Source organism: Ambystoma mexicanum, chromosome 8 (genome assembly GCF_040938575.1).
Source record: "Ambystoma mexicanum isolate Mex_15411 chromosome 8, UKY_AmexF1_1, whole genome shotgun sequence".
NCBI lineage: Eukaryota > Metazoa > Chordata > Amphibia > Caudata > Ambystomatidae > Ambystoma > Ambystoma mexicanum.
The window spans coordinates 347,751,432-347,769,902 of NC_090929.1; the positions used below are offsets into that span (position 1 = coordinate 347,751,432).

Consider the following 18,471-nt stretch of genomic DNA (forward strand, 5'->3'; position numbering starts at 1 on the left):
GGCACCCAACTTTGCCCCAAATGCAGCGAACCCAAGGTCGGTGTGACACACATGTTTTGGGGCTGCCCAGTGCTCAGAGAGTTCTGGGTACGAGTAAAGGAAAGAGTGGCCGGAGCGGACATTAACATTGAGGTGGAAGACCCCTCGGCATGTATCCTGGGCAGGTTTAAGCACAGCAGGAAGAACAAACCACTAAATAAACTCAAAGACCTCATATGCATCACGGCCAAAAGGCGCATAGCCATGAGCTGGAAAAGCCCCAGAGGCCCGCCTATATCCTTATGGTGGGGCGACCTTTTAAAATGGACCAAGGCTGAAACGGCAGCATGGGAGACGGCGATTCAGGTGCAAAGATGAGACTCTAGCGACGAGCTACAACGTTGGGTGGCCCTAACAGTACCTTTGCTTCATCCTGAGCCACCTGAGAAGGAACCAGATGGCGATACCGACCGGAACGTTTGTTAGAACTCTTGAGGAACTTTGTTCTTACCATGGTCTTGGTGGGGGGAGGGAGGGGGGAGGGGAGCGGGGAGTTGGGTGTTTATTTCTTCCGGTCATTTATGATATGCTTTTCAGTCACGACTGATGATGTTCCTGTTACTTGAGATACGGAAAATAATAAATATATTTTAAAAAAAAAAAATTAAGGAAAAGGACGATATGCTGTACTATGAAAACCGGTTGTTCATTCCCACCGCTTCATTACGGACTGCTATCCTACAAGGATTCCATGATTCCAAGCTCGGAGGACATCGGGGAATACGGTCCACCCAGGAATTGATAGCAAGGCAATTTTGGTGGCCAGGGTGGGCCAACCAGATCAGACAGTATGTGGAAAGCTGCCCAATCTGTGCCCAGACTAAGATACCACGAAGAAAACCCCTGGGACTATTGAAACCCCTTGAAACCCCACCCTATCCTTGGCATACCATCGCCACAGACTTCCATCGTCGATCTCCCTCCGTCTGAAGGCAATACTTGCATCATGGTCGTCATAGACTGTTTTACCAAGATGGCACAATTCATTCCGTTTTCAGGAATCCCTACTGCGGTCCAAATGGCCCAGGCTTTCCTTCACAATATCTATCGTTTGCATGGACTTCCTGAAAAGATCATCTCCGACCGTGGATCACAGTATATATCATCCTTTTGGAGTCAACTATGCCACCATCTCGACGTCCAACGAGCCCTTAGTTCTGGCTACCACCCACAGACCAATGGCCAGACAGAGCGTACCAACCAAACGCTAGAACAGTACTCACGCTGATATGCTAATGCCACTCAAACCAATTGGTCAGCCCATCTGGACCAAGCCGAAGTGGCATATAACAACGATGTACATTCGGCTACCGGAATGAGTCCTTACCAATGTTCGTACGGATTTCATCCCAAACTTTTCCCGTTTGGACCAGTCCAGTCCAGTACCGTGCCTTCCGCTGATGAACTTGTATCCAGGAAACACATGCCCAGGCTACTAGGGTTCTTGCCGAGGCTCGTGAGCGCATGAGGGATCAGGCAGACAGACGACGGAGTCCCGAACCGGCTCTTTTGGTGGGTAATAGGGTTTGGCTCTCTTCTAAGAACCTACCAGTCCGTAACTTGCCCACTAAACTTGCTCCCCGTTACTTTGGGCCTTTTCTGATCACGAAACGGATCTCATCAGTGGCATTTCAGTTGCAGTTGCCGTCGTCTTGGCGGATACATCCTGTTTTTCATGTTTCTTTATTGAAACCTTACCTCCCAGATCCCTATGGTCATTCAGGGTCTCGTTCATCCACTATTGATGTGGAAGGCGTGCCAGAATTCGAGGTTCAGGAGATTTGTGATTCGCGGATCCGGCGGGGTGTGCTTCAGTTTTTGGTGTACTGGAAGGGCTATCCTGCTTCTGATCGTACCTGGGAGCCTCGGGGGAATGTACACGCTCCCCGTCTGGTCCGCAAATTCTTTCTTCGCCATCCCTGGAAACCTGGGGCTTCTGGCCTTTCTGGGAGGGGGCATAGTGTTAGGACACCACCTTCACTTACCGGTGGGCGGTCCTTGAGGGGCTGCCTTGGTGCCAGGTGCCGCTGGGGATTGTATCCCCGCTACCGTTGGTGGGGGCCGCAGGGATATAGTGCATCTTCTCGCCAGGCCCCGACTGGCGCGCATGCACGGTGGAGCAACGGCGCGAGGCTTGCATTGCGGGCCTCACTTCCGGCTTCCGCGCATGCGCAGTCGGGTGACGGCGCGAGGCTTGCTTTGCAAGCCTCTCTTTCGCACCAGGGGCACGCTCCAGGAGGCGTTGCTTGTCTGGCCTCGCTTTCGTGAGGACTTCCTCATTAGCGGTCGGGTCGGGAGCCAGTCGCGTCTCAACGCGGCTTGGTTCCCGACCCACCACTTCGCTCCTGAAGTTTCTGCCCTGCCAGAACCTTCTCCTTCCCTGTCAGCCTGTTCGTGTCCTTCCCCGTAGCCACTGGGAAGGCCCTGTTCTGCCTCTGTACCTCCCTGCCTTGATCTGCCTTGTTCCTCCTGTCCCTGCCTCCTTTCTGCCCTGCTCCTTTTGCTAGTTCTCCCTTTTTGTTTCCCTGCCTGGATCCTGTCCCCCTCTCTGTTGCCCACCCAAGGGGCCCTCTGTTTTTCACTGCCTGATCCCGTCTGCTTCCTCCTGGCCAGTACCTTCCCTGGTTGGATCATTTGTCCTTCCTGTTGCCAGCATCAGTTTTCCTCCTACTACTGCATCAGAAGCTGGACCAATTCCTACTGGCTCAAGTGGACATTTGGAAGGCCTTCCCTATCAGTGCTTGCACTGTTCTGGCGCCACATTAATCCCCGGGCAAGTGCCTTGACTGTGGCGTCAGGAGTTAGTTCCCCTTCAACCCTGTGCCAGTAGGGCGGGGGTGGAGCTGGCTTTTGGCGTTACCATTCTTCGGACCATCGTCAATTGACAGACTGGCATCTCCACAACACGCATCCTCTGGAAAATCAGGTATGCCACGTCCCACGGACGCACATCTTGACAATCTGCCAGGTACAGTCTTAAAGGGGTCGATTCCACTACCTAGGGCCTGGCCTGCAACCAGCCCGGGTCCCCATGCACAAAATATTTGACTGTGTAAACAAATAAATGTTCATGACAGGGCAGCCGTTGTCCCATATTTAGCTGACACATGCTCCACCTCAGAACTTCAAGGTTGTTTCACACGGGACATGTTCAGAGTCCTCTTATTCTGATAGCATGTCTGTTTCCTGCAGGCAGCTCTTGAAAATTCTGCTGGTCCAGCCAAAGATGCACTTTAGGGGATTTGAAAAACCAAGACTTTCCTTCCCACAACATCTTAAGCTTTGTGGGATACAGTAGCATATCCTGGAGCCGATGCTACTGACGAAGTCTGGCTTTAATCGAGTCATATTGCCTACATTGTTTTTGTACCAGAACTGTGTAATCTGGGTATATTGCCATGGTTGAGTTGCCTCTCCGTCTTTCCTCTTTGCCTCAAAAATCGCGTTATACTTTCCTTATCTTTGTAATTAAGTATTTTGTCAATCATTGGTCTCGGCAGCGCTCCCAGCGGGGATCTCCAACTCAAAGCCCTGCGCACTCTCTTCAAGGTGAACCCCTGAGACAGATTCCCAGGCCCTATCTCCTGCAGAAGCATATTCTCCATCAAGTCGGTCGGATCATTCGTTTCTAAGCCTTCCGTCAGATCTAGGATTTGGACACTATTCCCCCTTACCCGCCCTTCCGCATCTTCAACTTTATCCTCTAATATCAGAGTCGTATGCAGTAAGCACTCCACTTGTCCCTGTATCTCTTCTGCCCTGGTGATCGTTTCGGCTATCTTCCCTTCTGGTACTCTCACTTTCTCTGTCAGCATGCACATGTCAGAGTGCAAAAGGGAGACATCTACCTTCACCTCTTCTATCATGTTTTCAAGTGAGGATCTAAGATCCTCAATTACCCCTATGTTAGGCGTCTCACCTGTCACAGTTCCCTGCTGCAAGCCCCCATAAAAAGTAACTGTGTCCTGTTTCTCAGGCAATTGCATCTGTCTCTTCTGTGTATATTGCTCCATCTTGACCTGCTTAGTGCGAACCTGAACTTGGGTAGATATAAGGTAAATCAACCCAGGACCTTCATGAACTTTACAAACTCAGCAATGTCTGCACCTTAAATGACCATCCACACAACAGCCATCTTTCTGTATTTCTTATCCACATATGCCTGCGTGGTCTAACACGCAGGGAAGGTGCAGCAATCCAGCAGGGGAGTGGGGCACTGTGGGAGGGGAAATGACTACTACTTTTTTTGTACACCTGCTGGTAATACACCAGGACATAAGTTTTAAGCCCTCCCATACAGCCCTCACCCACCGTTCGTTCCTCACCACGTTTCAGTCCTTGTGTGTGCCTTTAACCTCCTTCACATACCAGGGCACCACAGTACAGCTCCCCACAGCATATAGGGCCTTGCGTGCTAGTATCCTCCCCCGCGGAGCCCACCAGCAGTCTCCTGACTTCTCCTTTTGGGCTCCACATGGCAGCCCATTACCTACGATTTCGCAGAGCGCTGTATCTACCCAGTCAATGCCATTTTGAATTTGCCATGTTGTCATCTCCGTGGGTCCTGGTGTACCTCTTGTTGCTCACAGCTCCCTCAGATCGATTCCATGCAGGTACGGACACAGTGTACTGCAAAAACTGCACTTGCCAATGCCTATAAAGTAAGGAATGGTACGTATTTACAGGGTTCATGGGCCGGAGCTCACCTCTGCACGTCCGCTCTTCATACGTGCTGGCCACACCCATTCCGATACAATTTCAGAGTTAAATAGTTTCTTATTGCATTCAGCAATGTTCCATGAAATGGTATCCGTATAAATGATCGAATAGAAAAAATCATAAGGAGAAATGACTGAATTGTTCTGCCTATATTTTTCAAAATGTGGGGTAGTTTTTGTTCAAATATAGGTGTGGGGTGGGGCAAGGTTATTAGTTAAGGTAGGAGGGTTAGGAGGGATGCAGGGTCAGAGGGGGCTCCCCGCATTATCAGAAAAAAAAAAATTCAGTCATTTCTCCTACAATTTTTTTACATTCTGTAATTTCATGGGCATCCCCATGAAATCGCTAATAACGGAATCCTATTCGCAAAATCACACATAATAGCATTTCTATCCATCCCAAAACTTGCGTAACCATAAGCTCATAACTAGCCAATTCTAAATTCTCTTTAGAGTCCCTATCCTCCTTTTTGCAATGAGATGGTCATTTGATGGTCAATCAATTGTTTTCCAAAAAGATAACATTTCAAAACTATTTTCACTTGACACCACAACTTGTGAATCAGGTATATATAGATTGCCTGTATTTCTGGTGTGTCCACTATCTCTCCTACTAATACAAGGGTAAAAATAAGCATGTTCGGCTTTGCATTTGTGATGTAAAACCAGAGGTTTACCCAATTATTTTCAAACATTTTTTAGCACTTCTAGCAATTTGAGTACCCTCTTCAAATGAAATGCAGTTCATGCTGCAATTATCTCGTGCCCTGTGGAATATCACAATGGGCTTAATTTGGGGCATGACGCTCTATTTATCTCCTCCACTGTAATCTCATGCTAAATACCTGTGCAGAACTGCTAGCCAGATAAGGGTCCCTTTCTTTTTCACAGAATTGCAATCCAGCAGTAAAATAAAAGGATGAAAGACTATGATGGCCCCTATGCAGGATTTAAACTTGCTCAGTGCAGTTTTAACCCATGTGATGGGAGCACTTAAGTCGTGAGCTATTAATCCAGTCTTAGATTCAGTATGCTGGTTTGGACTGATGGTAGTTGTAGCCAAAAACATCAAAATGTTGCAGACCCCTGTTCTACTAAGCATAAGAGGGCACATTTGAAAATGCTCTTTGTATCCACAGCCTGATGTTTTTGGATGAAAGACACAGTTCTGTGATCGGGTGGCTCTATAGATCTGTGTGGCTTATGCTGAACACACTCATATAAAACTGTGTGTCATTCTTCATCAACCTTTTGCATTTAAATATTTACCCCGAAAAGCGGCAGATGGTTGCAAATTTACAATTTTCCGCCTAGTCTACCCAGCTGCCTGCCTGTTACAATGCCATTCACTGTACAAAGTCTCTAGTTTTGTCTTTGTGCCAAAATAATGAACATATTATATATAAATATAAAATAATGAACATATTATATATATATGTATATATATATACACACACATATACACACACGCTAACTAAAGGTGTATGGAAATTAGGGATGAACAGTTTCATCCAATCTGCCCATTTACAGACCTACTGCAACACTCAGTCTTCAGATCTCCCTTAAATCAAAGCATCATAAAACAGAGGCACCAAATCAGGAGACCGCGATCGCAAATGGGAGAGAAGTGGCACGACAGTTCAGTGTCATGCATAAGTTATCTAAAGCCAAATAATATATTCAATGCCATAAAAAGTAAATAATCTAAACCAACAATATTAACATTGGAAACATTGTCATTAACAAAAAAAGAGTGACGTGATCCTCCACCGACTACCTCTATTCAGGGCCTCATCACGAGTTTGGCGGTAACCCTTGAATGCGGCGGTAACGCTATTACTGCTGCATTGAAGGGTCCGCCAAATCACAGGCTTGGCGGATTTACCCCCAGCTCTGAGCTGGCGGCAAATCCGCTGCAATTTTGCCAATTGTCGGCGCTGTAATAGGGCCAGACATTCCCCATTGGACCCAATGGGGAATGGGAACTTCCTGAATGGGCCCAATGGGGAAAGGGGACTTACCGTTCCGCCAAACCTGTGATCCGGCTCTAGCGCCGGGGGGTTTAGGGCTAGGGCTAATAGCTCCGGCGGTAATACCACCGGGTTAACGCCCAACTCGTGATGAGGCCCTCAGTCTAGTTCCTATCCAATTAACTTTTTCTAATGGTTGTTTTGTTCAACACTGCCACTGCTTCAGATGGCGTACAAGCCTTTGTACTGTGTTCTGCAGAAATATTGGTACAAGTGAGTTTTAATCCCTCATGCTCAGCCATATTCCTGGCACTGTGGCAGCATCTCCGCTTCACAGTCTCTTGCTTGCTGAAATCCTGATACAGGGAACAGGGATGTCCCTTCCAGGTAAAATGCCTTTTGCGCTGATAGATTCTTGTTATGCTCCCCCCATAATTCCTGAATTGTTTGATCATACCACTCCAAAAACAAAAAGAAAAATCAGACCCCGGTCAGACCACAATTTAACATCACTCGCTCTGTCATTCGGCCCTCCTAACTGGTCGCCAGTATCATTGCAGGACTTTCTTTACACTCCTTTTCTCTCCAACATCTCAATAAAAGTTATTTTGCACATTAGCTAACACTTTTTGTCTTCCGTTACGTCACAAAGATAAATCTAGTTTATTGTATTTACTCAAGGGCATAAAAATAGCTAGAGAAGAGTAAATCCTTCCTGTGAAAAACCAGAGGGCGTTTCATAACATAGTCCCCGGGGATCCCGTACTCAGGTGGCCAGGGAAAGGCCATCGCTTTTGGATCCCGACACTGGGGGTGGACAAGCGAGGGAGGATCACCAGGGTAGGGGGTCCTCGTGGAGTGGGGGAGAAACACCTGATGGCGAGACATGGTATCCCCCTATTTCCACAACCCATCTAATCCCTATCCCTGCTTATTTTATGGGAAACCACAGCTCCCATAATTCCTCCCCACATTACATTGGCAACTCTACTGAGACGAGGAAGATGAGGAATAAGGTCAGGAAGATTACCTCCACTGAATTACACTGGCTCTGTCCATGTAATAAGGCCAGGCAGAGTCAGGCCCGTAATCCTAACTAGCTGCACCTGCTACTTGCTAACACTCCCGTTACGAAAAAAAGGTGGTGTGCATAGACACACACTGAATGAGGCTGGCTATAAGAAGGAAAAGCTCTTTCGGGGCCGATGCGAACCAGGCGATAGAAGTCTGGAGACCAAGGGGCTGATATGCAGTTACGGGGAGAGAGTGTTTGGCGAGAATGTCCCACTTCCGGGAAGCCGTAAGTGTTGCAAGACTGAAACCGAGTGAGCAGAAGAAAGAAACCTTCTCAAAGAAATTGGTTACGTTCCCATAGATTTATGAGAGAGCAAAGAAAAAGTGAGGAAATGTTACAGGCTGTCGGTGCCAAAAATTCTAGAAGCTTTTGGTCGATTGTGGGAGCGGTGAGGGGGGTCATTCGTGATCAACAAGAAACGATCATACAAGAATCCTCTTGGATTGATCACTTCTCTGGCCTTTATGGCTCATTCAGCTGTCAGGCGGTAAGGGTAGCATGCCCCACAGAGTGGTCCCTAAATTACAACTTGGAGGATATCGAAGCTTTGATAAGAAAATCTTCTTCCTCAAGGGCCACTAGTCCAAATGGTTTGAGTAATGCTGTCTTGAAGCTGAATCCAGTAGTGTGGTCTAGGGTCCTAAAGATCTTGTTCGATAACATCATCCATACGAGACTTCCCCCACATTTGTGGAGAAGGTCTATTGTTATCCCTATATACAAAAAGGGAAATAGATCGATCCCGTCAAATTATCGGCCTTTTTCCATCTTAGATGCCAACGGGAAGATCTTCTCTGGCCTCACTCTATCGGAACTGGAGAAATGGGCAGACGCCAAAGGTATAATTCTGATTCAGCAGACTGGTTTTAGGAAGGGACTGTCTACTTCCTTGAATACACTATTTTTGGGCTGTTTAAGTTCGGACTCACTCGAAAAGGGTGGTCTCCCTTTTTTGGAGCTTGGGTTGATCTTTCACAAGCTTTTGATTATATCAAAAGGAATACATTGTGGGAGAAACTAAAGTAGTGGGGGATCCCAGAGCCTTTGTTTTCTATTCTTGTGGAATTGCATGAAGGTTCTTCATTAAGAGTCAGGTTATCGAAATTGGGTGCCCTTGCTCAATTAATCCGGATAGAAAGGGGGGTTCATCAAGGATGTCTCCTCGCACCCCTCCTTTTTATTCTTTATCTATCAGATTAAATGGACTCGCTGGGGAACTCCGGGTTGGAGGCTCCTAAACTTGCTAATTGGAAAATGAATTGGTTGGCATATGCAGACGACATTGTTGTCTTTGATCAGACACATGTCGGACTACAGCGGCTACTTAATGTATTGATGGAGTATACAAAACATAATGAGCTAAAAATCAACCCGGGAAAATCTAAGGTTATTGCCTTTAAACATCCATGTAAGAAGGTTAAACCCTTTGTTTGGCAATTATACAACTTGAAAATGTCTTTGTCTAAGGAGGTGATCTATGTAGGCTCCAAAATTACTGCCTTTCCGATTTGGGGTGACCTGCTTCTAGCAATAGATCTAAAGGTAGTCGGCTTAAAATCCGTCTGCAGCATTGCAAATTTTCCATCCTTCCGCTTGTTAAGTTTTATGTTGGGAAGGTAGTTCCTGTTCTCATATTTGGGATGGAATGCCACTTGGCAGGGTATCAGGTTGACTGGGAAAGGTTGAAAGCAAACTCTGCAAGAGGCCCTTGGCCCTTCATGACTGTGTCCCGATCCCTTGTTTAAGATTTGAATTTGGTCTTATCTCCTTGAGGAATTGGCTGGAATGGAAATGGGTCTCATGTTATAGATTAGTTTTAGCACCACCAGGATCATCGCTTTATAAGGCTCTGGCTGACGCTATGAGGAATTCTTCCAATCCTCTGCTAAATACTTTTGAGATCTAAAAGTACTGAGATTCTTTCCTTGTCAGATTCCGATACTCTCATCCAGATTCCGTCCAAAGTAAAGGAAAGCCTTCGTCGGGTGGATTGGAAGAGAACTACAGAAAGAATGAGGAGCGCGAAACTCTCATCATCCCCTCTGGTAATTGATAAACCAAGGTCCTTACTCCCGCAATACCTATTGAAATCTCCTGACGCACATATAAGGATGAATTTCTTAAGACTCAGACTCAACTTACTTCCAACTTTGGAAATACTCCATGTGCGCTTTGCTGATCGTTATCCAAACAATTTATGTGACAGGTGTAGTGACAAAGTAACTCAGTCAATTCGCCATCTCTTGATTGAGTGTGAAGAGACTTGGCTTACTAGAGTTTTCAGATTTAAACGCTTTGTCCATAACTCTGCGCTTTGTATGGACATGTTTTGGGATAGATTCATATCTGGCAATGAAGCTCTACTCACATACTAAGTTACATTGGTTTTAAAGAACCTCAATTTGCTGAGTAATGAGCCCATTTTGAAGCCCTTGCCAATCATTTGAGGCCCCTTTTTTACTGCATGGTTTTAGTGATTTATTACCTGTTTTCTGCGATATGCTTTGTGCTTTTTTCTATTTTCTTTCTTTTCTCTTCTCTCTCTTTATGATGTCTTTGTACTGATGTTCATTTTCTGTTTTTCTTTAATGATGTTTTCTCCTTTTTCTCTGATTTATTTGGTTTGACTCTATTTGTACAGTGTAAAAAGTCATATCTTGTCTAATGCACAATAAATAAAAAAAAAAAGAAATCTTCAAGTTACTTGAAAGCAGCCCAAGACCCTACCGGGTGAACGATATAGTTGGGGAGGAGCAGAGGAGGCGTTGCAAATGGCCTGGACTGCTGCATAAAGAATGTTGATGAAAGAAGGGTGATAAACACAACCGGTGAGTTATCGAGGGAAAAAAAAGTCTGGCTTGTGTTGAAAGCAAACGTAACTAACTGAAAAGACAAAGGTTGCGCGTATGTCGATAAAACACATAACGGAAAGGACAATTGTTGAATTGTAAGAGGAATGGATACAAAGTAACAGAGCGGTCCTGTAAGGGGAAATCGCACACTAGAATGTCTCTGTGAAAAGTTCTGAGTTGATTGGGAGTCAAAGGCAAGAAAGCAATCGTGATCCCGAAAGAAAGTGAATGAATGAAAAGCAAAGTATGTAAACTCTGAATATGCCAAGAGGGCAGAATATATGGACTTTGTAAAAGAGGCCAAGAAGGCAAACTAAAGACAATAGGAAACCACAGTTACCAAAAAGCATTACTGTCATATATGAATTCTGAAAGCGGCCCAGAAGGCAGAATAAAGAGAATAAGAAACTACAAATACCAAGAAGTATTGGTGTTACATATAAAATTTGGAAAAAGGCCCAATAAGGCAAACCAAAGAGAATAGGAAACTACAAGTACCAAGAGGCATTGGTGTTGTAAGAAGAGGAAGACTGTGAATAGTAGAATTATTAAAAAAAGAGGTTGTGGTGGTCATGCAGATGTCTATGTAAAATCCTTGCAGTTTCGAAAGTCTTCGACAGGGAAAAAACATTTGAGACAAAACGTGTCGGAGGGAACCCCCACAGAATGAAAGACAGGCTCGAGCCCGGGAGAGGGAAGCCTGTACAGTAATGGTCAAAAGTGGAACTGTATATTTATGACAAGGAGGACGAAGCCTAAGGAAGTGAGTGAACTACCAAAAGATTAAAACGGAAGCCTGAACTGTTAAATTGTACCAAGTGCAAGACTAAAAGAACTGTGCCATCCACCTATACTTTTTTATGAAACTCTCTTGACCCCTTGGTGCTGAACGTGGGGAATGGAGTTGATATTAAAGATGTTCTGACATTTCTTTTGAGACACTATTTTCCTTTTGAATTCCCTTAATACATTTATCATTTTGAGAAGGATGGTAAGGTTAGGTTTTCTTAGTGTAGGCCTTTTATGTTGACTAGACTGACTGGGACCGTTTTGTTATTTATTTAATGGTCAGGATTACTCCCATTCTAATGTTGGGGCCAGTCCCAACCAAATTACCAAATAAAGGTTTTTGAAACTTGTATCTATTGTGTCTGTGTCTACTATTGATACCATGCCTTTATTACACTTCCCTATAAATCACATGAAGAGGGTATACATTTCAATGGCTGGTCTACCCTTGCCATCCCACCTCTCAAACCAGCATGATCTTTTAATTTCTGGACATGTAGGGATGACTACTTCCAATAGAGGTTCCCCACAAAAGGCACATGTTTTTATTTGAGAGGCTTTCACCATTGGTACCTTCTTTGAGACCCCACAATCTGACACCATTTTGGCAAATAGGGCCATCTAGAATCCCCTGGTACCTCTCAACTCCTAGTAAACTATAATTTTAGAATTTAAGAATCAGTAGAAAAAAATCTTGCTGGATAATTAGTGCTTCCTTCTCCATTTTGCTCCAAGACACTCCTTCACTTGGTGTCTTTCTCACCTTGAGAGGGCACTTATTGCATGAATAAAACACAGTTTCCTCCCTGGAGTGCGCAGTCTCTTCATTCTAGGACGAGTGCTTCAACTACTTGCTTTCTGGAGATAGTTTAATAAACCCTTTGAATCACACGATGGCATGGATTGGGTTTAGGATTATTTGGGAAAGGCAAACTCCATCGCTCTTCCTGCATTCTTCAGCTGGAAGAGAACACTAATGCTTGGATTAACATGATTTCAAATAAATTACCTAAATATCTTTAGGAAAGATTAATTAGTATAAGGTCAATAACAAGTCTCTAGATATCCTTTCTTAATAATAAAATATTTAAGCAAAATTATCTGTCAGAATGATGTGCTATGTTACAACCTTTTATGGAATATTAGTACAGAAGCGATTTAGAGCACAGTAATTTCAAGTTCCGACATTGGAACACTAAACGTTGTTTAATTAAACATGCTGTTAGAACATCTTAGATCATACAATAAAACCAATGTTTACACACTTACAGAGTTAAAGAGCTCGGTGGTCAGTCCAAGGTAATTATGTAGTGCCAAGAAAGTCACTCTCTGCAGCCTCACCATGATGATCTGTGAATGAAACACAAAGATAGACAAATAGAGCACAATAAAAATGAAGCATTAAAGATAGGTGTTTCAGGCTTAGAGTATTGTCTGTGCACACGTCTCACTGCCCTGAGTTCTCTATGCACATTATTGGGAGTTCAGTATGAAAGAATGTCGAACATGGCATAAATGTAGCGAATGAATCGGGCAAATTGACACCTTTTACCGATAACGTCTTAGGACAGAAGCGGTTTATTTATGTATGTTGTGTAAATAAAAAATAAGGTCTGGTGCACAAAAACGTGTGGCGAGGAAAATAAAGTCTATACATTCAAATAGGTTATAGTATTGCTCAATTGTTTCATGAAGTGACCACATTGATTAATGCCTGAGCAGAAATAACCAAATCTTGTCTGCAGCGGTGGCTTCCACAAAGGCTTCCCATTTGAACGTCCCTATCCTATGGGATGTATACTAATTGACCTTTTCACAATTGACCTCGGGAGAATTGACCAGATTTAAAAGGTCCATTAGGACATATATGCGGGGTGGGGGGAGCTCCTGCAACCCCCCACCCAATACAAAACCCCCGCAATCCCCCACCCAATCCCCTTATATTTATAATCCAAAACCAACAAAATACATATATGAAATAACTAAAATAATATAAAGGTCGATTGTGCAGAAGGTCAATTAGGACCACTATATTTAGGTCAATTAGTACAAAAGGTCAATTTGGGTAATACCATCTTATGCACATGAGTTTCCACCATTCATACAGATGTGGACATCAAACACTGGCACAATGGCTCACTGAGTTAATGGCACAGGATGGGTTTGTATCTTGTGGATGACCACATTCAATCACACCAGGGCACACTAATCCTAAAATCATTTGAATGTGGGCAAAACAAATATAATCAAATTTGGTAGTTAAAACAGCTGATCAGTAAAGGTCTGCTCAATACAATATTGTATACATAGAAGTAACAGGTTACTTACCCGTAACTCCTGTTCTCTGGCATGGGTCTTGCGTGGATTCACATGCTCATGAATATTCCCTGTTGTCAGTCTGGAAATCCTCCGTAAAAAGAAAGCAGTTCGCGTTAGACTGAAAACTGCTCGTCTCCTCCATAACCAATCATTATCCTTTGGGTCACAGAGGGGAAGGAGGGAGGGTTCACATGTAAATCCATGCAGAACCCATGCTGGAGAAACAGAGTTACAGGTATGTGACTTGTTCCTTCTCCAGCATGGGGTCTTGCATGGATTCACATGCTCATGAATACGATTACCCAGCAGAATATATTGTGAGAAACCTGAGGGTATTCTTCCTACTCCCCTGGATCCTCTTCTCAGGTGGCCAGGGAAATGCCATCACTTTTGGATCCTGCCCCTGGGGGTGGAGAAGCGAGGAAGGATCACCTGGATGGAAGGTCCTTGGGGATTGGGAGGCCCACAGGTATCCCCCCTTTCCCTATTGACGACCAATCTGCCCCTCCCCCGGCCTTTATAGGCTACTATAAATAAAAAGATCCCCTAATTTCTCCACATTTAACATCTGAAAGTCATGGGATGAGGAAAAGGCGACTAAGAGTGATGAACATTCAAATTTCATTTCACCAATTTGGTATTGGGATTGGGACAAGGAAGATGCCTGCAGAGTAATTGTAAGGTCCGACATGTCCCTTTAATGACAGACAGGCAAACCCAATTGGTAATCCACACCTGTAACCTGTCAAGTGGTTGCAGGTGTATAAAGGGAGACCAGTGAGACAGAAAGGAGAGCAACAGGGAGGCTTGTGTAGGGGAGACGAGGGGACCCTTTCCGTGAGGAGGCAGCCATGGTGGGACCTAAGAAGGAGCCAGGACGCCGGCCGACATCCGTGAGGTGTGGGAGCCTCTGTGATGGAGATCGAGTAGCTGGTGCTGCAAAGAAGCCGGAGAGAAAGAGGACACCATCCACGTCCACACAGAAGCAACAAAGTTGCCGGCGCATTCAGGATTCCAACCAGTGTGCGAGCGGTGGGTGTCAGGGAAAGCCACCCCAAAGCCAGGGCACTCCAGGCGGGCTGCGCATGAATATTGAAGCATTATATGAAAGCTTAAAAACAACGCTATATTTAAACGCAAACAGAATGGAAGTTTAAAAACAACGCTAGATTCAATACCGAACTGAACTAAAGTTTAAAACAATGCTGAACTATGCATCTTGAATACCGAACTGAATGAAAAGTTGAAACAACGCTAAACTATGCATACTGAATATCGAACTGACTGAAAATCTGAAATTAAACATGTTGAACGCTGAGTTGAACTACAAACTTTACGGGCAGGGCAAATAGCGAATGAAAGTCAAAAGGGAAAGTGCCCACATATAAGCAATCTATAGGAAAAAGAGAAAGTGTCAAACAGTGCAACAGAAGGTCGGGTATGAACAAGTCTACCTCAAAGTGAATCTTATGAATGAATACAGTGCGACAAGGCCAAAGACTGACAAGAAGTATGTAATACGTTATGCAGAGGCACAAGGCTAACTAGGAGAAGCCAGAAGACTATAAAACTGCACATAGAGTCAAGAGGCCGACAAAGATGAACTAAATGCATGGGAACCTGTACACAGGGCCAAATGCAGAAGAACCTGTGTGGGCTGAAGATGTCAGTTTCCGGTGACTTGTCTTTCCCAGAACCCCAATTCTCCTCCTCCTGCTCCTCCTCACCTGGAGAGCTTGAACCCCAACAGATGAGTAACTGCGGTCTCCAAGCACGATAATCCTTCTTTGTTTTTTGCAGAGAGTGTTTCCTCCAAAAGGAAGCCACAGTGGAAGCGTCAGACTCAGCTTCCCTGGTTTCTCGCTCCCAGAAGGGACATTTGGGCAAAAAAGCCTATCCAGGCACAAAAAAAAAACAGTAGGTCGTAGATGAGCGATGCAGGAATATCAGCCAGCCAATGACTTGCCGGAGGCACAGAAGGGAGATGGGCTCCTTATGGCCGAGAGATCCGAAAACTCCAATGGCACGTTCCAAGACGGGAATGAGAAGGCAGAACGTAGGGAATAGAACACCACAGGCAGAGGAGTAAGGAGAGCTGAGCTAAGGATGATAAGCGGATAAGTGGCCGGTCTCCTAAGCAAGAGGAAACAGGGAAAGAGAATGGAAAGAGGGGAAGGACTGCGGCAGAGAGCCAGGACGCCACGCGTGTGACAGGGAAGAAAAAGGGGCGCGGCAAACTGGCGAGGGAACCGGGGCACAGTGGAAAGGGAAACCAAGAGAACAGGAGAAAGTTCCCAGCGAGGAACGATGGAAACACACTAGTGTTGGGCACCAAAGGCAGCAGAAAACAACCGCAAAGGTTGCAATGCAACGAGAGCAACAGTGGGCGTGGCTTAAATGCACGTCCAAAATAACGTTGAAACACTAAACTGCTACAACCGCTAAGGCCCATGCGTGGCGGGGAGATCAATGGCCCCCTAGACGTGCTCTGGGCCACAGGCGCCACGCAGAGAGGCGCATGACAGAAGAGCCTAGGAGTCCAGTTTGCGCGTTTTATGATGGGTGGACCGTGTGGTCTGACAACTGCGCCTAGATCAGTGAGCTCTGTATTGTGAAAGCCAAAGATATTGTGAAACAAACCAAGAAAGAGCACTCTAAGTGAACTCGTGACGTAAACCATAAGGAGGGTTAGGTTGACATGGAGTTAAGTTGAACTTTGAAAGACTGAAACAAACATTGGTTGCTACGTTTATGTCTTGGGGAACGGAACCCTGAGACTTGATGAACTGCAAATGCTGTCTTGAGGACAGAACACCTCAAGAGCCTTTTCTTTTGAACTGTGTTACTTGTAACTTGGGGAAGGGAAACGTGAGGATTGTGCGGAACTGTATTGCTTTGAACTTGAGAAAGGTAATCTTGAGACTTCTGTGGAACTTTCTTGAACTTAGGGAAGGGGAGCTAAAAAGGAGGCTAAGAGCTGGGAGAAACTCAGACTTTGTGTTGAACACCATTTCGTTTATGATTGACATCCCTACACGTTGTTTAGCTTTAGTTGTGAGGGCATGGATAGGTTTTGGACACAGACAGACTTAAGTTGAACTCATTGAATCAGAGTTTCCTTAGTTTCGTTCAGGTAGGGAAAACACACCTTAGCATAGTGCAAGTTAGGCCTTCTACAATCCTGACATTTGATTTAATAAACTATTTTGTTTTGAACTTTGAATCTGTTGTCTGTGTCTTGCTTCATGATGCCTTCATAAATGGTGTCAGAGTGGGATGCGCCTCAACCGATGCAAGTTGGGGGACCCTAAGATTTGGAGAAAAAAAACGAAGTGCCAGATCATCAGACCCCATAGTAGCTACTAAGGGCTCTATTGGGTTTGACATATGTAGTAGTAGTAAGGATGAGACAATTCCTCCAGGTGTAAGAAGATTGAGACCTACTGACTTAATACTAATTCCACCCCCAAATAAGTACATCAGACTAGAACCCAAATCAGGGCTCGCATGGAGGTTAGGAACTGATGTATTAGTGGGAGTAGGAGACCCAGACTTTAGAGGTGAGGTTAATGTATTAATACAAAATCACAGAAAGGACCCATTCAAAAGCTAATGAGACATCAGATTGCCCTACGAACCATGAACCCAGAAAATCTTAAAAGGAAGAGCCTAAGACACTTCCAGACTTAGCCATTAGCCAACGAAACAACCACTTGTTAGCTGAAGCATTTTTACAAGTGGTGTCGGAGCCAGAGGGTTGGCGGAAGAGGGGAACATGGACTTCTTTATAGAGGAGACACCACTTCAGAGGGCTTGGTAAAAACACAGTTGGTGGTCCCTGAAAGTCACAAGCAGGTGGTCCTGGAGATAGCTCATTCACATCTGACATGGGGACATCTGGGACTGTCCAAAACTCAGACAAATATAGCGAACAGGTTCTACTGGCCTGGAATCCATGTTGACATTAAAAATTGTATTCAATCGTGTGTAATCTGCCATAAAACTAACTCTCACATAACACCAACTTGTTTACCCAATAGACTCAAATATCAAGGAGCAAAGACCAATACAAGCCCCTTCAACGGGTCACATTTTCTAAATCAGGGTGCGCTGGGAGACACCAAACCTCCAGACCATGTAAACTATCATTTAGGGGTCACCTTTCAGGTTTTGAATTCGCAAGCTATCTTCCCCATAAGAAAGACCATAGAGGGGAATGATTTTCATCTTTTTGTGTACACAAGATTGTCGTGTGCCGGGGAGAGACAAGAGAATCATCTCTTTAGGATTAGAACTAAGTTTTCCCAATGGCATGGCTATCTATGTATTGCCCCCTAAAGAAAGAGGATTAAAGATACTACATCTACTCTCCTGGGGAGATGAATTGAAGTTTGTTCTTTTAAATTTTTCTGCAAGCACCACTGAGATCAAGTGGGGCCAAATGGTGGGAGGTCTGAGGTATGAAAATCTATGGGAACCTCTGGCTCATCAGTCTTTGAGAGAAAGTTACCAGGAGAAGACATCTGGCGAGGAGGGAAGTCAGAATTTTGCATTCTGTCTTTTAGAAGGGGAAAGGAGAGTCTCCCTTGGGAAGGATACTCTTATCAGAATTATCCACTTCCCTAGAAGATCTGGAAACCCATCAGATCAGGGAAACGGAGGCAGAGGAATAAAAGTCAAACAATCTCCAGCAGAGATGAGCTAGATCC

General features: G+C 44.9%; 1 protein-coding gene across 3 annotated transcripts in view; it reads right to left on the reverse strand.

Annotated features, from left to right (window-relative positions):
- Window positions 1-18,471, reverse strand: part of PNPLA7 (patatin like phospholipase domain containing 7) — a 2,986,886-nt gene that overhangs the window by 2,133,276 nt on the left and 835,139 nt on the right. For all 3 annotated transcript variants that reach the window (XM_069609797.1, XM_069609798.1, XM_069609799.1), the window contains one exon: window positions 12,713-12,793. In XM_069609797.1, the coding sequence (XP_069465898.1) occupies window positions 12,713-12,793 (81 nt within the window). The remainder of the gene's footprint in view (window positions 1-12,712; window positions 12,794-18,471) is intronic.